The sequence below is a fragment of the Schistocerca gregaria genome, unplaced genomic scaffold, assembly GCF_023897955.1.
Source record: "Schistocerca gregaria isolate iqSchGreg1 unplaced genomic scaffold, iqSchGreg1.2 ptg001005l, whole genome shotgun sequence".
NCBI lineage: Eukaryota > Metazoa > Arthropoda > Insecta > Orthoptera > Acrididae > Schistocerca > Schistocerca gregaria.
The window spans coordinates 1-17,889 of record NW_026062354.1 but is presented as its reverse complement, the minus strand read 5'-3'; the positions used below and the strand labels follow the sequence as shown (position 1 = coordinate 17,889).

Sequence of the window (17,889 nt, the reverse complement as noted above, 5' to 3'; positions counted from 1 at the left end):
AACTAACCTAACCTGACCTGACCTAACCTGACCTCACATGATCTGACTTGACATGACCTGACATGACCTCACCTGATCTGTCCTAACCTGACCTGACCTGACCTGACCGGACCTAAACTAACCTAACCTAGCCTAACCTGACCTAACCTAACCTAACCTAACCTAACCTAACCTAAGCTTACCTAACCTAAATTAATCAAACCTAACGTAACGTAACCTAACCTAACCTAACCTAACCTAACCTAACCTAACCTAACCTAACCTAACGTAACCTAACGTAACGTAACCTAACCTAACCTAACCTAACCTAACCTAACCTAACCTAACCTAACCTAACCTAACCTAACCTAACCTAACCTAACCTAACCTAGGCTAGAATAGCCTAGCCTAATGTAGCCCAGCCTAGCCTAGCCTAGCGTAGCCTAGCTTATCCTACCCTAGCCTAGCCTAACCTAACCTAGCCTATCCTAGCCTAGCCTAACCTAACTTAACCTAACCTAACCAAAGCTAACCTATCCCAACCTAACTCAACCTAACCTAACCACACCTGACCAAAATTAACCTGACCTATCCTAACATGAAATAACATAACCTGACCTAAAATGACCTCAGATGCCATACACACGAAACACAGAGGATATAATTATATATGCCTGCAGAGCAAGCAAATGGAAATAATTGCTCACTGCAATGTCAAGTTTGTTAATTTTTTAGGATAACAATGTCGCTCAGTGTTCCTAATTTAGAAACTATAAATTTGTGTGATAATATTAACTTTGACAAGGATATATCCTCTCATAATTGTACTAATGTGTCATTACTGAAAATAATACTTGTGTGAAACTGGAGAGGCAGTTTAAATATAACAAGGAAAAGAAACGGGACTCTTGTAAGGTACCTAGAGTAAAAATCAGGGATATAACATAGCTAATTGACAGCCTAAAAAATAAAAGTTCTGCTGGATGGGATGAATATTCTCCTTTTCTACTAAAAAAATGCAAGGGGGAGTTAGCCATACCATTAGTCCATTTAATAAATTGTGTAGTTGAAGGAGGTGTTCTTCCGATGAAATTCAAACTTGGTATAGTTAAACCTTTATATCAAAAAGAGGAAAGAAAACAACCACAGAACTACAGACCAGTTGCCTTAACCTCAGTCTTTGGTAAATTGATTGAAAAAATAAAGCTAGAAATATTAATCGACCACCATAATTGGAATAACTTAATAGGAGATTTCCAACATGGATTGAGAAGTGGTCGGAGCACGAAATCTGCAACAGTACAGATTGTACACTGTCTGATAAACTAACCTAACCTGACCTGACCTAACCTGACCTCACATGATCTGACTTGACATGACCTGACATGACCTCACCTGATCTGTCCTAACCTGACCTGACCTGACCTGACCGGACCTAAACTAACCTAACCTAGCCTAACCTGACCTAACCTAACCTAACCTAACCTAACCTAACCTAAGCTTACCTAACCTAAATTAATCAAACCTAACGTAACGTAACGTAACGTAACCTAACCTAACCTAACCTAACCTAACCTAACCTAACCTAACGTAACCTAACGTAACGTAACCTAACCTAACCTAACCTAACCTAACCTAACCTAACCTAACCTAACCTAACCTAACCTAACCTAACCTAACCTAACCTAGGCTAGAATAGCCTAGCCTAATGTAGCCCAGCCTAGCCTAGCCTAGCGTAGCCTAGCTTATCCTACCCTAGCCTAGCCTAACCTAACCTAGCCTATCCTAGCCTAGCCTAACCTAACTTAACCTAACCTAACCAAAGCTAACCTATCCCAACCTAACTCAACCTAACCTAACCACACCTGACCAAAATTAACCTGACCTATCCTAACATGAAATAACATAACCTGACCTAAAATGACCTCAGATGCCATACACACGAAACACAGAGGATATAATTATATATGCCTGCAGAGCAAGCAAATGGAAATAATTGCTCACTGCAATGTCAAGTTTGTTAATTTTTTAGGATAACAATGTCGCTCAGTGTTCCTAATTTAGAAACTATAAATTTGTGTGATAATATTAACTTTGACAAGGATATATCCTCTCATAATTGTACTAATGTGTCATTACTGAAAATAATACTTGTGTGAAACTGGAGAGGCAGTTTAAATATAACAAGGAAAAGAAACGGGACTCTTGTAAGGTACCTAGAGTAAAAATCAGGGATATAACATAGCTAATTGACAGCCTAAAAAATAAAAGTTCTGCTGGATGGGATGAATATTCTCCTTTTCTACTAAAAAAATGCAAGGGGGAGTTAGCCATACCATTAGTCCATTTAATAAATTGTGTAGTTGAAGGAGGTGTTCTTCCGATGAAATTCAAACTTGGTATAGTTAAACCTTTATATCAAAAAGAGGAAAGAAAACAACCACAGAACTACAGACCAGTTGCCTTAACCTCAGTCTTTGGTAAATTGATTGAAAAAATAAAGCTAGAAATATTAATCGACCACCATAATTGGAATAACTTAATAGGAGATTTCCAACATGGATTGAGAAGTGGTCGGAGCACGAAATCTGCAACAGTACAGATTGTACACTGTCTGATAAACTAACCTAACCTGACCTGACCTAACCTGACCTCACATGATCTGACTTGACATGACCTGACATGACCTCACCTGATCTGTCCTAACCTGACCTGACCTGACCTGACCGGACCTAAACTAACCTAACCTAGCCTAACCTGACCTAACCTAACCTAACCTAACCTAACCTAACCTAAGCTTACCTAACCTAAATTAATCAAACCTAACGTAACGTAACCTAACCTAACCTAACCTAACCTAACCTAACCTAACCTAACCTAACCTAACGTAACCTAACGTAACGTAACCTAACCTAACCTAACCTAACCTAACCTAACCTAACCTAACCTAACCTAACCTAACCTAACCTAACCTAACCTAACCTAACCTAATCTAGGCTAGAATAGCCTAGCCTAATGTAGCCCAGCCTAGCCTAGCCTAGCGTAGCCTAGCTTATCCTACCCTAGCCTAGCCTAACCTAACCTAGCCTATCCTAGCCTAGCCTAACCTAACTTAACCTAACCTAGCCAAAGCTAACCTATCCCAACCTAACTCAACCTAACCTAACCACACCTGACCAAAATTAACCTGACCTATCCTAACATGAAATAACATAACCTGACCTAAAATGACCTCAGATGCCATACACACGAAACACAGAGGATATAATTATATATGCCTGCAGAGCAAGCAAATGGAAATAATTGCTCACTGCAATGTCAAGTTTGTTAATTTTTTAGGATAACAATGTCGCTCAGTGTTCCTAATTTAGAAACTATAAATTTGTGTGATAATATTAACTTTGACAAGGATATATCCTCTCATAATTGTACTAATGTGTCATTACAGAAAATAATACTTGTGTGAAACTGGAGAGGCAGTTTAAATATAACAAGGAAAAGAAACGGGACTCTTGTAAGGTACCTAGAGTAAAAATCAGGGATATAACATAGCTAATTGACAGCCTAAAAAATAAAAGTTCTGCTGGATGGGATGAATATTCTCCTTTTCTACTAAAAAAATGCAAGGGGGAGTTAGCCATACCATTAGTCCATTTAATAAATTGTGTAGTTGAAGGAGGTGTTCTTCCGATGAAATTCAAACTTGGTATAGTTAAACCTTTATATCAAAAAGAGGAAAGAAAACAACCACAGAACTACAGACCAGTTGCCTTAACCTCAGTCTTTGGTAAATTGATTGAAAAAATAAAGCTAGAAATATTAATCGACCACCATAATTGGAATAACTTAATAGGAGATTTCCAACATGGATTGAGAAGTGGTCGGAGCACGAAATCTGCAACAGTACAGATTGTACACTGTCTGATAAACTAACCTAACCTGACCTGACCTAACCTGACCTCACATGATCTGACTTGACATGACCTGACATGACCTCACCTGATCTGTCCTAACCTGACCTGACCTGACCTGACCGGACCTAAACTAACCTAACCTAGCCTAACCTGACCTAACCTAACCTAACCTAACCTAACCTAACCTAAGCTTACCTAACCTAAATTAATCAAACCTAACGTAACCTAACGTAACGTAACCTAACCTAACCTAACCTAACCTAACCTAACCTAACCTAACGTAACCTAACGTAACCTAACCTAACCTAACCTAACCTAACCTAACCTAACCTAACCTAACCTAACCTAACCTAACCTAACCTAACCTAACCTAACCTAACCTAACCTAACCTAACCTAACCTGACCTGACCTGACCTGACCTGACCTGACCTGACCTGACCTGACCTGACCTGACCTGACCTGACCTGACCTGACCTGACCTGACCTGACCTGACCTGACCTAACCTAACCTAACCTAACCTAACCTAACCTAACCTAACCTAACCTAACCTAACCTAACCTAACCTAACCTAACCTAACCTAACCTAACCTAACCTAACCTAACCTAACCTAACCTAACCTAACCTAACCTAACCTAACCTAACCTAACCTAACCTAACCTAACCTAACCTAACCTAACCTAACCTAACCTAACCTAACCTAACCTAACCTAACCTAACCTAACCTAACCTAACCTAACCTAACCTAACCTAACCTAACCTAACCTAACCTAACCTAACCTAACCTAACCTAACCTAACCTAACCTAACCTAACCTAACCTAACCTAACCTAACCTAACCTAACCTAACCTAACCTAACCTAACCTAACCTAACCTAACCTAACCTAACCTAACCTAACCTAACCTAACCTAACCTAACCTAACCTAACCTAACCTAACCTAACCTAACCTAACCTAACCTAACCTAACCTAACCTAACCTAACCTAACCTAACCTAACCTAACCTAACCTAACCTAACCTAACCTAACCTAACCTAACCTAACCTAACCTAACCTAACCTAACCTAACCTAACCTAACCTAACCTAACCTAACCTAACCTAACCTAACCTAACCTAACCTAACCTAACCTAACCTAACCTAACCTAACCTAACCTAACCTAACCTAACCTAACCTAACCTAACCTAACCTAACCTAACCTAACCTAACCTAACCTAACCTAACCTAACCTAACCTAACCTAACCTAACCTAACCTAACCTAACCTAACCTAACCTAACCTAACCTAACCTAACCTAACCTAACCTAACCTAACCTAACCTAACCTAACCTAACCTAACCTAACCTAACCTAACCTAACCTAACCTAACCTAACCTAACCTAACCTAACCTAACCTAACCTAACCTAACCTAACCTAACCTAACCTAACCTAACCTAACCTAACCTAACCTAACCTAACCTAACCTAACCTAACCTAACCTAACCTAACCTAACCTAACCTAACCTAACCTAACCTAACCTAACCTAACCTAACCTAACCTAACCTAACCTAACCTAACCTAACCTAACCTAACCTAACCTAACCTAACCTAACCTAACCTAACCTAACCTAACCTAACCTAACCTAACCTAACCTAACCTAACCTAACCTAACCTAACCTAACCTAACCTAACCTAACCTAACCTAACCTAACCTAACCTAACCTAACCTAACCTAACCTAACCTAACCTAACCTAACCTAACCTAACCTAACCTAACCTAACCTAACCTAACCTAACCTAACCTAACCTAACCTAACCTAACCTAACCTAACCTAACCTAACCTAACCTAACCTAACCTAACCTAACCTAACCTAACCTAACCTAACCTAACCTAACCTAACCTAACCTAACCTAACCTAACCTAACCTAACCTAACCTAACCTAACCTAACCTAACCTAACCTAACCTAACCTAACCTAACCTAACCTAACCTAACCTAACCTAACCTAACCTAACCTAACCTAACCTAACCTAACCTAACCTAACCTAACCTAACCTAACCTAACCTAACCTAACCTAACCTAACCTAACCTAACCTAACCTAACCTAACCTAACCTAACCTAACCTAACCTAACCTAACCTAACCTAACCTAACCTAACCTAACCTAACCTAACCTAACCTAACCTAACCTAACCTAACCTAACCTAACCTAACCTAACCTAACCTAACCTAACCTAACCTAACCTAACCTAACCTAACCTAACCTAACCTAACCTAACCTAACCTAACCTAACCTAACCTAACCTAACCTAACCTAACCTAACCTAACCTAACCTAACCTAACCTAACCTAACCTAACCTAACCTAACCTAACCTAACCTAACCTAACCTAACCTAACCTAACCTAACCTAACCTAACCTAACCTAACCTAACCTAACCTAACCTAACCTAACCTAACCTAACCTAACCTAACCTAACCTAACCTAACCTAACCTAACCTAACCTAACCTAACCTAACCTAACCTAACCTAACCTAACCTAACCTAACCTAACCTAACCTAACCTAACCTAACCTAACCTAACCTAACCTAACCTAACCTAACCTAGGCTAGGATAGCCTAGCCTAATGTAGCCCAGCCTAGCCTAGCTTAGCGTAGCCTAGCTTATCCTACCCTAGCCTAGCCTAACCTAACCTAGCCTAGCCTAGCCTAGCCTAACCTAACTTAACCTATTCTAACCAAAGCTAACCTATCCCAACCTAACTCAACCTAACCTAACCACACCTGACCAAAATTAACCTGACCTATCCTAACATGAAATAACATAACCTGACCTAACATAACCTCAGATGCCATACACACGAAACACAGAATTTATAATTATATATGCCTGCAGAGCAAGCAAATGGAAATAATTGCTCACTGCAATGTCAAGTTTGTTAATTTTTTAGGATAACAATGTCGCTCAGTGTTCCTAATTTAGAAACTATAAAATTGTGTGACAATATTAACTTTGACAAGGATATATCCTCTCATAATTGTACTAATGTGTCATTACTGAAAATAATACTTGTGTGAAACTGGAGAGGCAGTTTAAATATAACAAGGAAAAGAAACGGGACTCTTGTAAGGTACCTAGAGTAAAAATCAGGGATATAACATAGTTAATTGACAGCCTAAAAAATAAAAGTTCTGCTGGATGGGATAAACATTCTCCTTTTCTACTAAAAAAATGCAAGGGGGAGTTAGCCATACCATTAGTCCATTTAATAAATTGTGTAGTTGAAGGAGGTGTTCTTCTGATGAAATTCAAACTTGGTATAGTTAAACCTTTATATCAAAAAGAGGAAAGAAAACAACCACAGAACTACAGACCAGTTGCCTTAACGTCAGTCTTTGGTAAATTGATTGAAAAAATAAAGCTAGAAATATTAATCAACCACCATAATACGAATAACTTAATAGGAGATTTCCAACATGGATTGAGAAGTGGTCGGAGCACGAAATCTGCAACAGTTTAGATTGTACACTGTCTGATAAACTAACCTAACCTGTCCTGACCTAACCTGACCTCACATGATCTGACTTGACATGACCTGACATGACCTCACCTGATCTGTCCTAACCTGACCTGACCTATCCTGACCGGACCTAAACTAACCTAACCTAGCCTAACCTGACCTAACCTAACCTAACCTAACCTAACCTAACCTAAGCTTACCTAACCTAAATTAATCAAACCTAACGTAACCTAACCTAACCTAACCTAACCTAACCTAACCTAACCTAACCTAACCTAACCTAACCTAACCTAACCTAACCTAACCTAACCTAACCTAACCTAACCTAACCTAGGCTAGAATAGCCTAGCCTAATGTAGCCCAGCCTAGCCTAGCCTAGCGTAGCCTAGCTTATCCTACCCTAGCCTAGCCTAACCTAACCTAGCCTATCCTAGCCTAGCCTAACCTAACTTAACCTAACCTAACCAAAGCTAACCTATCCCAACCTAACTCAACCTAACCTAACCACACCTGACCAAAATTAACCTGACCTATCCTAACATGAAATAACATAACCTGACCTAAAATGACCTCAGATGCCATACACACGAAACACAGAGGATATAATTATATATGCCTGCAGAGCAAGCAAATGGAAATAATTGCTCACTGCAATGTCAAGTTTGTTAATTTTTTAGGATAACAATGTCGCTCAGTGTTCCTAATTTAGAAACTATAAATTTGTGTGATAATATTAACTTTGACAAGGATATATCCTCTCATAATTGTACTAATGTGTCATTACTGAAAATAATACTTGTGTGAAACTGGAGAGGCAGTTTAAATATAACAAGGAAAAGAAACGGGACTCTTGTAAGGTACCTAGAGTAAAAATCAGGGATATAACATAGCTAATTGACAGCCTAAAAAATAAAAGTTCTGCTGGATGGGATGAATATTCTCCTTTTCTACTAAAAAAATGCAAGGGGGAGTTAGCCATACCATTAGTCCATTTAATAAATTGTGTAGTTGAAGGAGGTGTTCTTCCGATGAAATTCAAACTTGGTATAGTTAAACCTTTATATCAAAAAGAGGAAAGAAAACAACCACAGAACTACAGACCAGTTGCCTTAACCTCAGTCTTTGGTAAATTGATTGAAAAAATAAAGCTAGAAATATTAATCGACCACCATAATTGGAATAACTTAATAGGAGATTTCCAACATGGATTGAGAAGTGGTCGGAGCACGAAATCTGCAACAGTACAGATTGTACACTGTCTGATAAACTAACCTAACGTGACCTGACCTAACCTGACCTCACATGATCTGACTTGACATGACCTGACATGACCTCACCTGATCTGTCCTAACCTGACCTGACCTGACCTGACCGGACCTAAACTAACCTAACCTAGCCTAACCTGACCTAACCTAACCTAACCTAACCTAACCTAACCTAAGCTTACCTAACCTAAATTAATCAAACCTAACGTAACCTAACGTAACGTAACCTAACCTAACCTAACCTAACCTAACCTAACCTAACCTAACCTAACCTAACCTAACCTAACCTAACCTAACCTAACCTAACCTAACCTAACCTAACCTAACCTAACCTAACCTAACCTAACCTAACCTAACCTAACCTAACATAACCTAACCTAACCTAACCAAACCTAACCTAACCTAACCTAACCTAACCTAACCTAACCTAACCTAACCTAACCTAACCTAACCTAACCTAACCTAACCTAACCTAACCTAACCTAACCTAACCTAACCTAACCTAACCTAACCTAACCTAACCTAGGCTAGGATAGCCTAGCTTAATGTAGCCCAGCCTAGCCTAGCTTAGCGTAGCCTAGCTTATCCTACCCTAGCCTAGCCTAACCTAACCTAGCCTAGCCTAGCCTAGCCTAACCTAACTTAACCTATTCTAACCAAAGCTAACCTATCCCAACCTAACTCAACCTAACCTAACCACACCTGACCAAAATTAACCTGACCTATCCTAACATGAAATAACATAACCTGACCTAACATAACCTCAGATGCCATACACACGAAACACAGAATTTATAATTATATATGCCTGCAGAGCAAGCAAATGGAAATAATTGCTCACTGCAATGTCAAGTTTGTTAATTTTTTAGGATAACAATGTCGCTCAGTGTTCCTAATTTAGAAACTATAAAATTGTGTGACAATATTAACTTTGACAAGGATATATCCTCTCATAATTGTACTAATGTGTCATTACTGAAAATAATACTTGTGTGAAACTGGAGAGGCAGTTTAAATATAACAAGGAAAAGAAACGGGACTCTTGTAAGGTACCTAGAGTAAAAATCAGGGATATAACATAGCTAATTGACAGCCTAAAAAAAAAAAGTTCTGCTGGATGGGATAAACATTCTCCTTTTCTACTAAAAAAATGCAAGGGGGAGTTAGCCATACCATTAGTCCATTTAATAAATTGTGTAGTTGAAGGAGGTGTTCTTCTGATGAAATTCAAACTTGGTATAGTTAAACCTTTATATCAAAAAGAGGAAAGAAAACAACCACAGAACTACAGACCAGTTGCCTTAACGTCAGTCTTTGGTAAATTGATTGAAAAAATAAAGCTAGAAATATTAATCAACCACCATAATACGAATAACTTAATAGGAGATTTCCAACATGGATTGAGAAGTGGTCGGAGCACCAAATCTGCAACAGTACAGATTGTACACTGTCTGATAAACTAACCTAACCTGTCCTGACCTAACCTGACCTCACATGATCTGACTTGACATGACCTGACATGACCTCACCTGATCTGTCCTAACCTGACCTGACCTATCCTGACCGGACCTAAACTAACCTAACCTAGCCTAACCTGACCTAACCTAACCTAACCTAACCTAACCTAACCTAAGCTTACCTAACCTAAATTAATCAAACCTAACGTAACGTAACCTAACCTAACCTAACCTAACCTAACCTAACCTAACCTAACCTAACCTAACCTAACCTAACCTAACCTAACCTAACCTAACCTAACCTAACCTAACCTAACCTAACCTAACCTAACCTAACCTAGGCTAGAATAGCCTAGCCTAATGTAGCCCAGCCTAGCCTAGCCTAGCGTAGCCTAGCTTATCCTACCCTAGCCTAGCCTAACCTAACCTAGCCTATCCTAGCCTAGCCTAACCTAACTTAACGTAACCTAACCAAAGCTAACCTATCCCAACCTAACTCAACCTAACCTAACCACACCTGACCAAAATTAACCTGACCTATCCTAACATGAAATAACATAACCTGACCTAAAATGACCTCAGATGCCATACACACGAAACACAGAGGATATAATTATATATGCCTGCAGAGCAAGCAAATGGAAATAATTGCTCACTGCAATGTCAAGTTTGTTAATTTTTTAGGATAACAATGTCGCTCAGTGTTCCTAATTTAGAAACTATAAATTTGTGTGATAATATTAACTTTGACAAGGATATATCCTCTCATAATTGTACTAATGTGTCATTACTGAAAATAATACTTGTGTGAAACTGGAGAGGCAGTTTAAATATAACAAGGAAAAGAAACGGGACTCTTGTAAGGTACCTAGAGTAAAAATCAGGGATATACCATAGCTAATTGACAGCCTAAAAAATAAAAGTTCTGCTGGATGGGATGAATATTCTCCTTTTCTACTAAAAAAATGCAAGGGGGAGTTAGCCATACCATTAGTCCATTTAATAAATTGTGTAGTTGAAGGAGGTGTTCTTCCGATGAAATTCAAACTTGGTATAGTTAAACCTTTATATCAAAAAGAGGAAAGAAAACAACCACAGAACTACAGACCAGTTGCCTTAACCTCAGTCTTTGGTAAATTGATTGAAAAAATAAAGCTAGAAATATTAATCGACCACCATAATTGGAATAACTTAATAGGAGATTTCCAACATGGATTGAGAAGTGGTCGGAGCACGAAATCTGCAACAGTACAGATTGTACACTGTCTGATAAACTAACCTAACCTGACCTGACCTAACCTGACCTCACATGATCTGACTTGACATGACCTGACATGACCTCACCTGATCTGTCCTAACCTGACCTGACCTGACCTGACCGGACCTAAACTAACCTAACCTAGCCTAACCTGACCTAACCTAACCTAACCTAACCTAACCTAACCTAAGCTTACCTAACCTAAATTAATCAAACCTAACGTAACCTAACGTAACGTAACCTAACCTAACCTAACCTAACCTAACCTAACCTAACCTAACCTAACCTAACCTAACCTAACCTAACCTAACCTAACCTAACCTAACCTAACCTAACCTAACCTAACCTAACATAACCTAACCTAACCTAACCAAACCTAACCTAACCTAACCTAACCTAACCTAACCTAACCTAACCTAACCTAACCTAACCTAACCTAACCTAACCTAACCTAACCTAACCTAACCTAACCTAACCTAACCTAACCTAACCTAACCTAACCTAGGCTAGGATAGCCTAGCTTAATGTAGCCCAGCCTAGCCTAGCTTAGCGTAGCCTAGCTTATCCTACCCTAGCCTAGCCTAACCTAACCTAGCCTAGCCTAGCCTAGCCTAACCTAACTTAACCTATTCTAACCAAAGCTAACCTATCCCAACCTAACTCAACCTAACCTAACCACACCTGACCAAAATTAACCTGACCTATCCTAACATGAAATAACATAACCTGACCTAACATAACCTCAGATGCCATACACACGAAACACAGAATTTATAATTATATATGCCTGCAGAGCAAGCAAATGGAAATAATTGCTCACTGCAATGTCAAGTTTGTTAATTTTTTAGGATAACAATGTCGCTCAGTGTTCCTAATTTAGAAACTATAAAATTGTGTGACAATATTAACTTTGACAAGGATATATCCTCTCATAATTGTACTAATGTGTCATTACTGAAAATAATACTTGTGTGAAACTGGAGAGGCAGTTTAAATATAACAAGGAAAAGAAACGGGACTCTTGTAAGGTACCTAGAGTAAAAATCAGGGATATAACATAGCTAATTGACAGCCTAAAAAAAAAAAGTTCTGCTGGATGGGATAAACATTCTCCTTTTCTACTAAAAAAATGCAAGGGGGAGTTAGCCATACCATTAGTCCATTTAATAAATTGTGTAGTTGAAGGAGGTGTTCTTCTGATGAAATTCAAACTTGGTATAGTTAAACCTTTATATCAAAAAGAGGAAAGAAAACAACCACAGAACTACAGACCAGTTGCCTTAACGTCAGTCTTTGGTAAATTGATTGAAAAAATAAAGCTAGAAATATTAATCAACCACCATAATACGAATAACTTAATAGGAGATTTCCAACATGGATTGAGAAGTGGTCGGAGCACCAAATCTGCAACAGTACAGATTGTACACTGTCTGATAAACTAACCTAACCTGTCCTGACCTAACCTGACCTCACATGATCTGACTTGACATGACCTGACATGACCTCACCTGATCTGTCCTAACCTGACCTGACCTATCCTGACCGGACCTAAACTAACCTAACCTAGCCTAACCTGACCTAACCTAACCTAACCTAACCTAACCTAACCTAAGCTTACCTAACCTAAATTAATCAAACCTAACGTAACGTAACCTAACCTAACCTAACCTAACCTAACCTAACCTAACCTAACCTAACCTAACCTAACCTAACCTAACCTAACCTAACCTAACCTAACCTAACCTAACCTAACCTAACCTAACCTAACCTAACCTAACCTAACCTAGGCTAGAATAGCCTAGCCTAATGTAGCCCAGCCTAGCCTAGCCTAGCGTAGCCTAGCTTATCCTACCCTAGCCTAGCCTAACCTAACCTAGCCTATCCTAGCCTAGCCTAACCTAACTTAACCTAACCTAACCTAAGCTAACCTATCCCAACCTAACTCCACCTAACCTAACCACACCTGACCAAAATTAACCTGACCTATCCTAACATGAAATAACATAACCTGACCTAAAATGACCTCAGATGCCATACACACGAAACACAGAGGATATAATTATATATGCCTGCAGAGCAAGCAAATGGAAATAATTGCTCACTGCAATGTCAAGTTTGTTAATTTTTTAGGATAACAATGTCGCTCAGTGTTCCTAATTTAGAAACTATAAATTTGTGTGATAATATTAACTTTGACAAGGATATATCCTCTCATAGTTGTACTAATGTGTCATTACTGATAATAATACTTGTGTGAAACTGGAGAGGCAGTTTAAATATAACAAGGAAAAGAAACGGGACTCTTGTAAGGTACCTAGAGTAAAAATCAGGGATATAACATAGCTAATTGACAGCCTAAAAAATAAAAGTTCTGCTGGATGGGATGAATATTCTCCTTTTCTACTAAAAAAATGCAAGGGGGAGTTAGCCATACCATTAGTCCATTTAATAAATTGTGTAGTTGAAGGAGGTGTTCTTCCGATGAAATTCAAACTTGGTATAGTTAAACCTTTATATCAAAAAGAGGAAAGAAAACAACCACAGAACTACAGACCAGTTGCCTTAACCTCAGTCTTTGGTAAATTGATTGAAAAAATAAAGCTAGAAATATTAATCGACCACCATAATTGGAATAACTTAATTGGAGATTTCCAACATGGATTGAGAAGTGGTCGGAGCACGAAATCTGCAACAGTACAGATTGTACACTGTCTGATAAACTAACCTAACCTGACCTGACCTAACCTGACCTCACATGATCTGACTTGACATGACCTGACATGACCTCACCTGATCTGTCCTAACCTGACCTGACCTGACCTGACCGGACCTAAACTAACCTAACCTAGCCTAACCTGACCTAACCTAACCTAACCTAACCTAACCTAACCTAAGCTTACCTAACCTAAATTAATCAAACCTAACGTAACCTAACGTAACGTAACCTAACCTAACCTAACCTAACCTAACCTAACCTAACCTAACCTAACCTAACCTAACGTAACCTAACGTAACGTAACCTAACCTAACCTAACCTAACCTAAAATAACCTAACCTAACCTAACCTAACCTAACCTAACCTAACCTAACCTAACCTAACCTAACCTAACTTAACCTAACCTAACCTAACCTAACCTAACCTAACCTAACCTAACCTAACCTAACCTAACCTAACCTAACCTAACCTAACCTAACCTAACCTAACCTAACCTAACCTAACCTAACCTAACCTAACCTAACCTAACCTAACCTAACCTAACCTAACCTAACCTAACCTAACCTAACCTAACCTAACCTAACCTAACCTAACCTAACCTAACCTAACCTAACCTAACCTAACCTAACCTAACCTAACCTAACCTAACCTAACCTAACCTAACCTAACCTAACCTAACCTAACCTAACCTAACCTAACCTAACCTAACCTAACCTAACCTAACCTAACCTAACCTAACCTAACCTAACCTAACCTAACCTAACCTAACCTAACCTAACCTAACCTAACCTAACCTAACCTAACCTAACCTAACCTAACCTAACCTAACCTAACCTAACCTAACCTAACCTAACCTAACCTAACCTAACCTAACCTAACCTAACCTAACCTAACCTAACCTAACCTAACCTAACCTAACCTAACCTAACCTAACCTAACCTAACCTAACCTAACCTAACCTAACCTAACCTAACCTAACCTAACCTAACCTAACCTAACCTAACCTAACCTAACCTAACCTAACCTAACCTAACCTAACCTAACCTAACCTAACCTAACCTAACCTAACCTAACCTAACCTAACCTAACCTAACCTAACCTAACCTAACCTAACCTAACCTAACCTAACCTAACCTAACCTAACCTAACCTAACCTAACCTAACCTAACCTAACCTAACCTAACCTAACCTAACCTAACCTAACCTAACCTAACCTAACCTAACCTAACCTAGCCTAACCTGACCTAACCTAACCTAACATAACCTAACCTAACCTAAGCTTACCTAACCTAAATTAATCAAACCTAACATAACCTAACCTAACCTAACCAAACCTAAAATAACCTAACCTAACCTAACCTAACCTAACCTAACCTAACCTAACCTAACCTAACCTAACCTAACTTAACCTAACCAAACCTAACCTAACCTAACCTAACCTAACCTAACCTAACCTAACCTAACCTAACCTAACCTAACCTAACCTAACCTAACCTAACCTAACCTAACCTAACCTAACCTATCCTAACCTATCCTAACCTAACCTAACCTAACCTAACCTAACCTAACCTAACCTAACCTAACCTAACCTAACCTAACCTAACCTAAACCTAAACTAACCTAAACCTAACCTAACCTAAACCTAACCTAACCAAACCTAACCTAACCTAACCTAACCTAACCTAACCTAACCTAACCTAACCTAACCTAACCTAACCTAACCTAACCTAACCTAACCTAACCTAACCTAACCTAACCTAACCTAACCTAACCTAACCTAACCTAACCTAACCTAACCTAACCTAACCTAACCTAACCTAACCTAACCTAGGCTAGAATAGCCTAGCCTAATGTAGCCCAGCCTAGCCTAGCCTAGCGTAGCCTAGCTTATCCTACCCTAGCCTAGCCTAACCTAACCTAGCCTATCCTAGCCTAGCCTAACCTAACTTAACCTAACCTATCCCAACCTAACTCAACCTAACCTAACCACACCTGACCAAAATTAACCTGACCTATCCTAACATGAAATAACATAACCTGACCTAAAATGACCTCAGATGCCATACACATGAAACACAGAGGATATAATTATATATGCCTGCAGAGCAAGCAAATGGAAATAATTGCTCACTGCAATGTCAAGTTTGTTAATTTTTTAGGATAACAATGTCGCTCAGTGTTCCTAATTTAGAAACTATAAAATTGTGTGACAATATTAACTTTGACAAGGATATATCTTCTCATAATTGTACTAATGTGTCATTACTGAAAATAATACTTGTGTGAAACTGGAGAGGCAGTTTAAATATAACAAGGAAAAGAAACGGGACTCTTGTAAGGTACCTAGAGTAAAAATCAGGGATATAACATAGTTAATTGACAGCCTAAAAAATAAAAGTTCTGCTGGATGGGATAAACATTCTCCTTTTCTACTAAAAAAATGCAAGGGGGAGTTAGCCATACCATTAGTCCATTTAATAAATTGTGTAGTTGAAGGAGGTGTTCTTCTGATGAAATTCAAACTTGGTATAGTTAAACCTTTATATCAAAAAGAGGAAAGAAAACAACCACAGAACTACAGACCAGTTGCCTTAACGTCAGTCTTTGGTAAATTGATTGAAAAAATAAAGCTAGAAATATTAATCAACCACCATAATACGAATAACTTAATAGGAGATTTCCAACATGGATTGAGAAGTGGTCGGAGCACGAAATCTGCAACAGTACAGATTGTACACTGTCTGATAAACTAACCTAACCAGTCCTGACCTAACCTGACCTCACATGATCTGACTTGACATGACCTGACATGACCTCACCTGATCTGTCCTAACCTGACCTGACCTATCCTGACCGGACCTAAACTAACCTAACCTAGCCTAACCTGACCTAACCTAACCTAACCTAACCTAACCTAACCTAAGCTTACCTAACCTAAATTAATCAAACCTAACGTAACCTAACCTAACCTAACCTAACCTAACCTAACCTAACCTAACCTAACCTAACCTAACCTAACCTAACCTAACCTAACCTAACCTAACCTAACCTAACCTAACCTAGGCTAGAATAGCCTAGCCTAATGTAGCCCAGCCTAGCCTAGCCTAGCGTAGCCTAGCTTATCCTACCCTAGCCTAGCCTAACCTAACCTAGCCTATCCTAGCCTAGCCTAACCTAACTTAACCTAACCTAACCAAAGCTAACCTATCCCAACCTAACTCAACCTAACCTAACCACACCTGACCAAAATTAACCTGACCTATCCTAACATGAAATAACATAACCTGACCTAAAATGACCTCAGATGCCATACACACGAAACACAGAGGATATAATTATATATGCCTGCAGAGCAAGCAAATGGAAATAATTGCTCACTGCAATGTCAAGTTTGTTAATTTTTTAGGATAACAATGTCGCTCAGTGTTCCTAATTTAGAAACTATAAATTTGTGTGATAATATTAACTTTGACAAGGATATATCCCCTCATAATTGTACTAATGTGTCATTACTGAAAATAATACTTGTGTGAAACTGGAGAGGCAGTTTAAATATAACAAGGAAAAGAAACGGTACTCTTGTAAGGTACCTAGAGTAAAAATCAGGGATATAACATAGGTAATTGACAGCCTAAAAAATAAAAGTTCTGCTGGATGGGATGAATATTCTCCTTTTCTACTAAAAAAATGCAAGGGGGAGTTAGCCATACCATTAGTCCATTTAATAAATTGTGTAGTTGAAGGAGGTGTTCTTCCGATGAAATTCAAACTTGGTATAGTTAAACCTTTATAT

The 17,889-nt window shown here is 38.8% G+C and overlaps 5 protein-coding genes across 5 annotated transcripts; all 5 read left to right on the top strand.

Moving 5' to 3' along the window:
• Positions 1-3,325: 3,325 nt before the first annotated feature.
• Positions 3,326-6,835, top strand: LOC126326880 (uncharacterized). Its single transcript, XM_049995803.1, has 3 exons — positions 3,326-3,407; positions 3,650-3,891; positions 6,776-6,835. Exons 1-3 carry the CDS (start codon positions 3,326-3,328, stop codon positions 6,833-6,835), a joined length of 384 nt encoding a protein of 127 aa, XP_049851760.1.
• Positions 6,836-9,541: 2,706 nt separating this feature from the next.
• On the top strand, positions 9,542-10,128 carry LOC126326879 (uncharacterized). Its single transcript, XM_049995802.1, has 2 exons — positions 9,542-9,623; positions 9,866-10,128. Exons 1-2 carry the CDS (start codon positions 9,542-9,544, stop codon positions 10,126-10,128), a joined length of 345 nt encoding a protein of 114 aa, XP_049851759.1.
• Positions 10,129-12,235: 2,107 nt separating this feature from the next.
• Positions 12,236-12,822, top strand: LOC126326878 (uncharacterized). Its single transcript, XM_049995801.1, has 2 exons — positions 12,236-12,317; positions 12,560-12,822. Exons 1-2 carry the CDS (start codon positions 12,236-12,238, stop codon positions 12,820-12,822), a joined length of 345 nt encoding a protein of 114 aa, XP_049851758.1.
• A 695-nt stretch (positions 12,823-13,517) lies between these two features.
• On the top strand, positions 13,518-16,260 carry LOC126326877 (uncharacterized). The gene is made up of 3 exons (XM_049995799.1): positions 13,518-13,599; positions 13,842-14,083; positions 16,201-16,260. The coding sequence occupies exons 1-3, from the start codon at positions 13,518-13,520 to the stop codon at positions 16,258-16,260; spliced, it is 384 nt and encodes a 127-aa protein (XP_049851756.1).
• Positions 16,261-16,262: 2 nt separating this feature from the next.
• LOC126326876 (uncharacterized) lies at positions 16,263-16,849 on the top strand. The gene is made up of 2 exons (XM_049995798.1): positions 16,263-16,344; positions 16,587-16,849. The coding sequence occupies exons 1-2, from the start codon at positions 16,263-16,265 to the stop codon at positions 16,847-16,849; spliced, it is 345 nt and encodes a 114-aa protein (XP_049851755.1).
• The last annotated feature ends 1,040 nt before the right edge of the window (positions 16,850-17,889 follow it).

Bases quoted from the DNA above. Each gene is read 5' to 3' on its own strand.
- LOC126326876 (XM_049995798.1), top strand. From the start codon at position 16,263: ATGTCGCTCAGTGTTCCTAATTTAGAAACTATAAAATTGTGTGACAAT. The intron at 16,345-16,586 runs GTACTAATGTGT...TAAATTGTGTAG, and splicing joins GGATATATCTTCTCATAATT to TTGAAGGAGGTGTTCTTCTG.
- LOC126326878 (XM_049995801.1), top strand. From the start codon at position 12,236: ATGTCGCTCAGTGTTCCTAATTTAGAAACTATAAAATTGTGTGACAAT. The intron at 12,318-12,559 runs GTACTAATGTGT...TAAATTGTGTAG, and splicing joins GGATATATCCTCTCATAATT to TTGAAGGAGGTGTTCTTCTG.
- LOC126326877 (XM_049995799.1), top strand. From the start codon at position 13,518: ATGTCGCTCAGTGTTCCTAATTTAGAAACTATAAATTTGTGTGATAAT. The intron at 13,600-13,841 runs GTACTAATGTGT...TAAATTGTGTAG, and splicing joins GGATATATCCTCTCATAGTT to TTGAAGGAGGTGTTCTTCCG. The intron at 14,084-16,200 runs GTACACTGTCTG...ATATGCCTGCAG, and splicing joins AATCTGCAACAGTACAGATT to AGCAAGCAAATGGAAATAAT.
- LOC126326879 (XM_049995802.1), top strand. From the start codon at position 9,542: ATGTCGCTCAGTGTTCCTAATTTAGAAACTATAAAATTGTGTGACAAT. The intron at 9,624-9,865 runs GTACTAATGTGT...TAAATTGTGTAG, and splicing joins GGATATATCCTCTCATAATT to TTGAAGGAGGTGTTCTTCTG.
- LOC126326880 (XM_049995803.1), top strand. From the start codon at position 3,326: ATGTCGCTCAGTGTTCCTAATTTAGAAACTATAAATTTGTGTGATAAT. The intron at 3,408-3,649 runs GTACTAATGTGT...TAAATTGTGTAG, and splicing joins GGATATATCCTCTCATAATT to TTGAAGGAGGTGTTCTTCCG. The intron at 3,892-6,775 runs GTACACTGTCTG...ATATGCCTGCAG, and splicing joins AATCTGCAACAGTACAGATT to AGCAAGCAAATGGAAATAAT.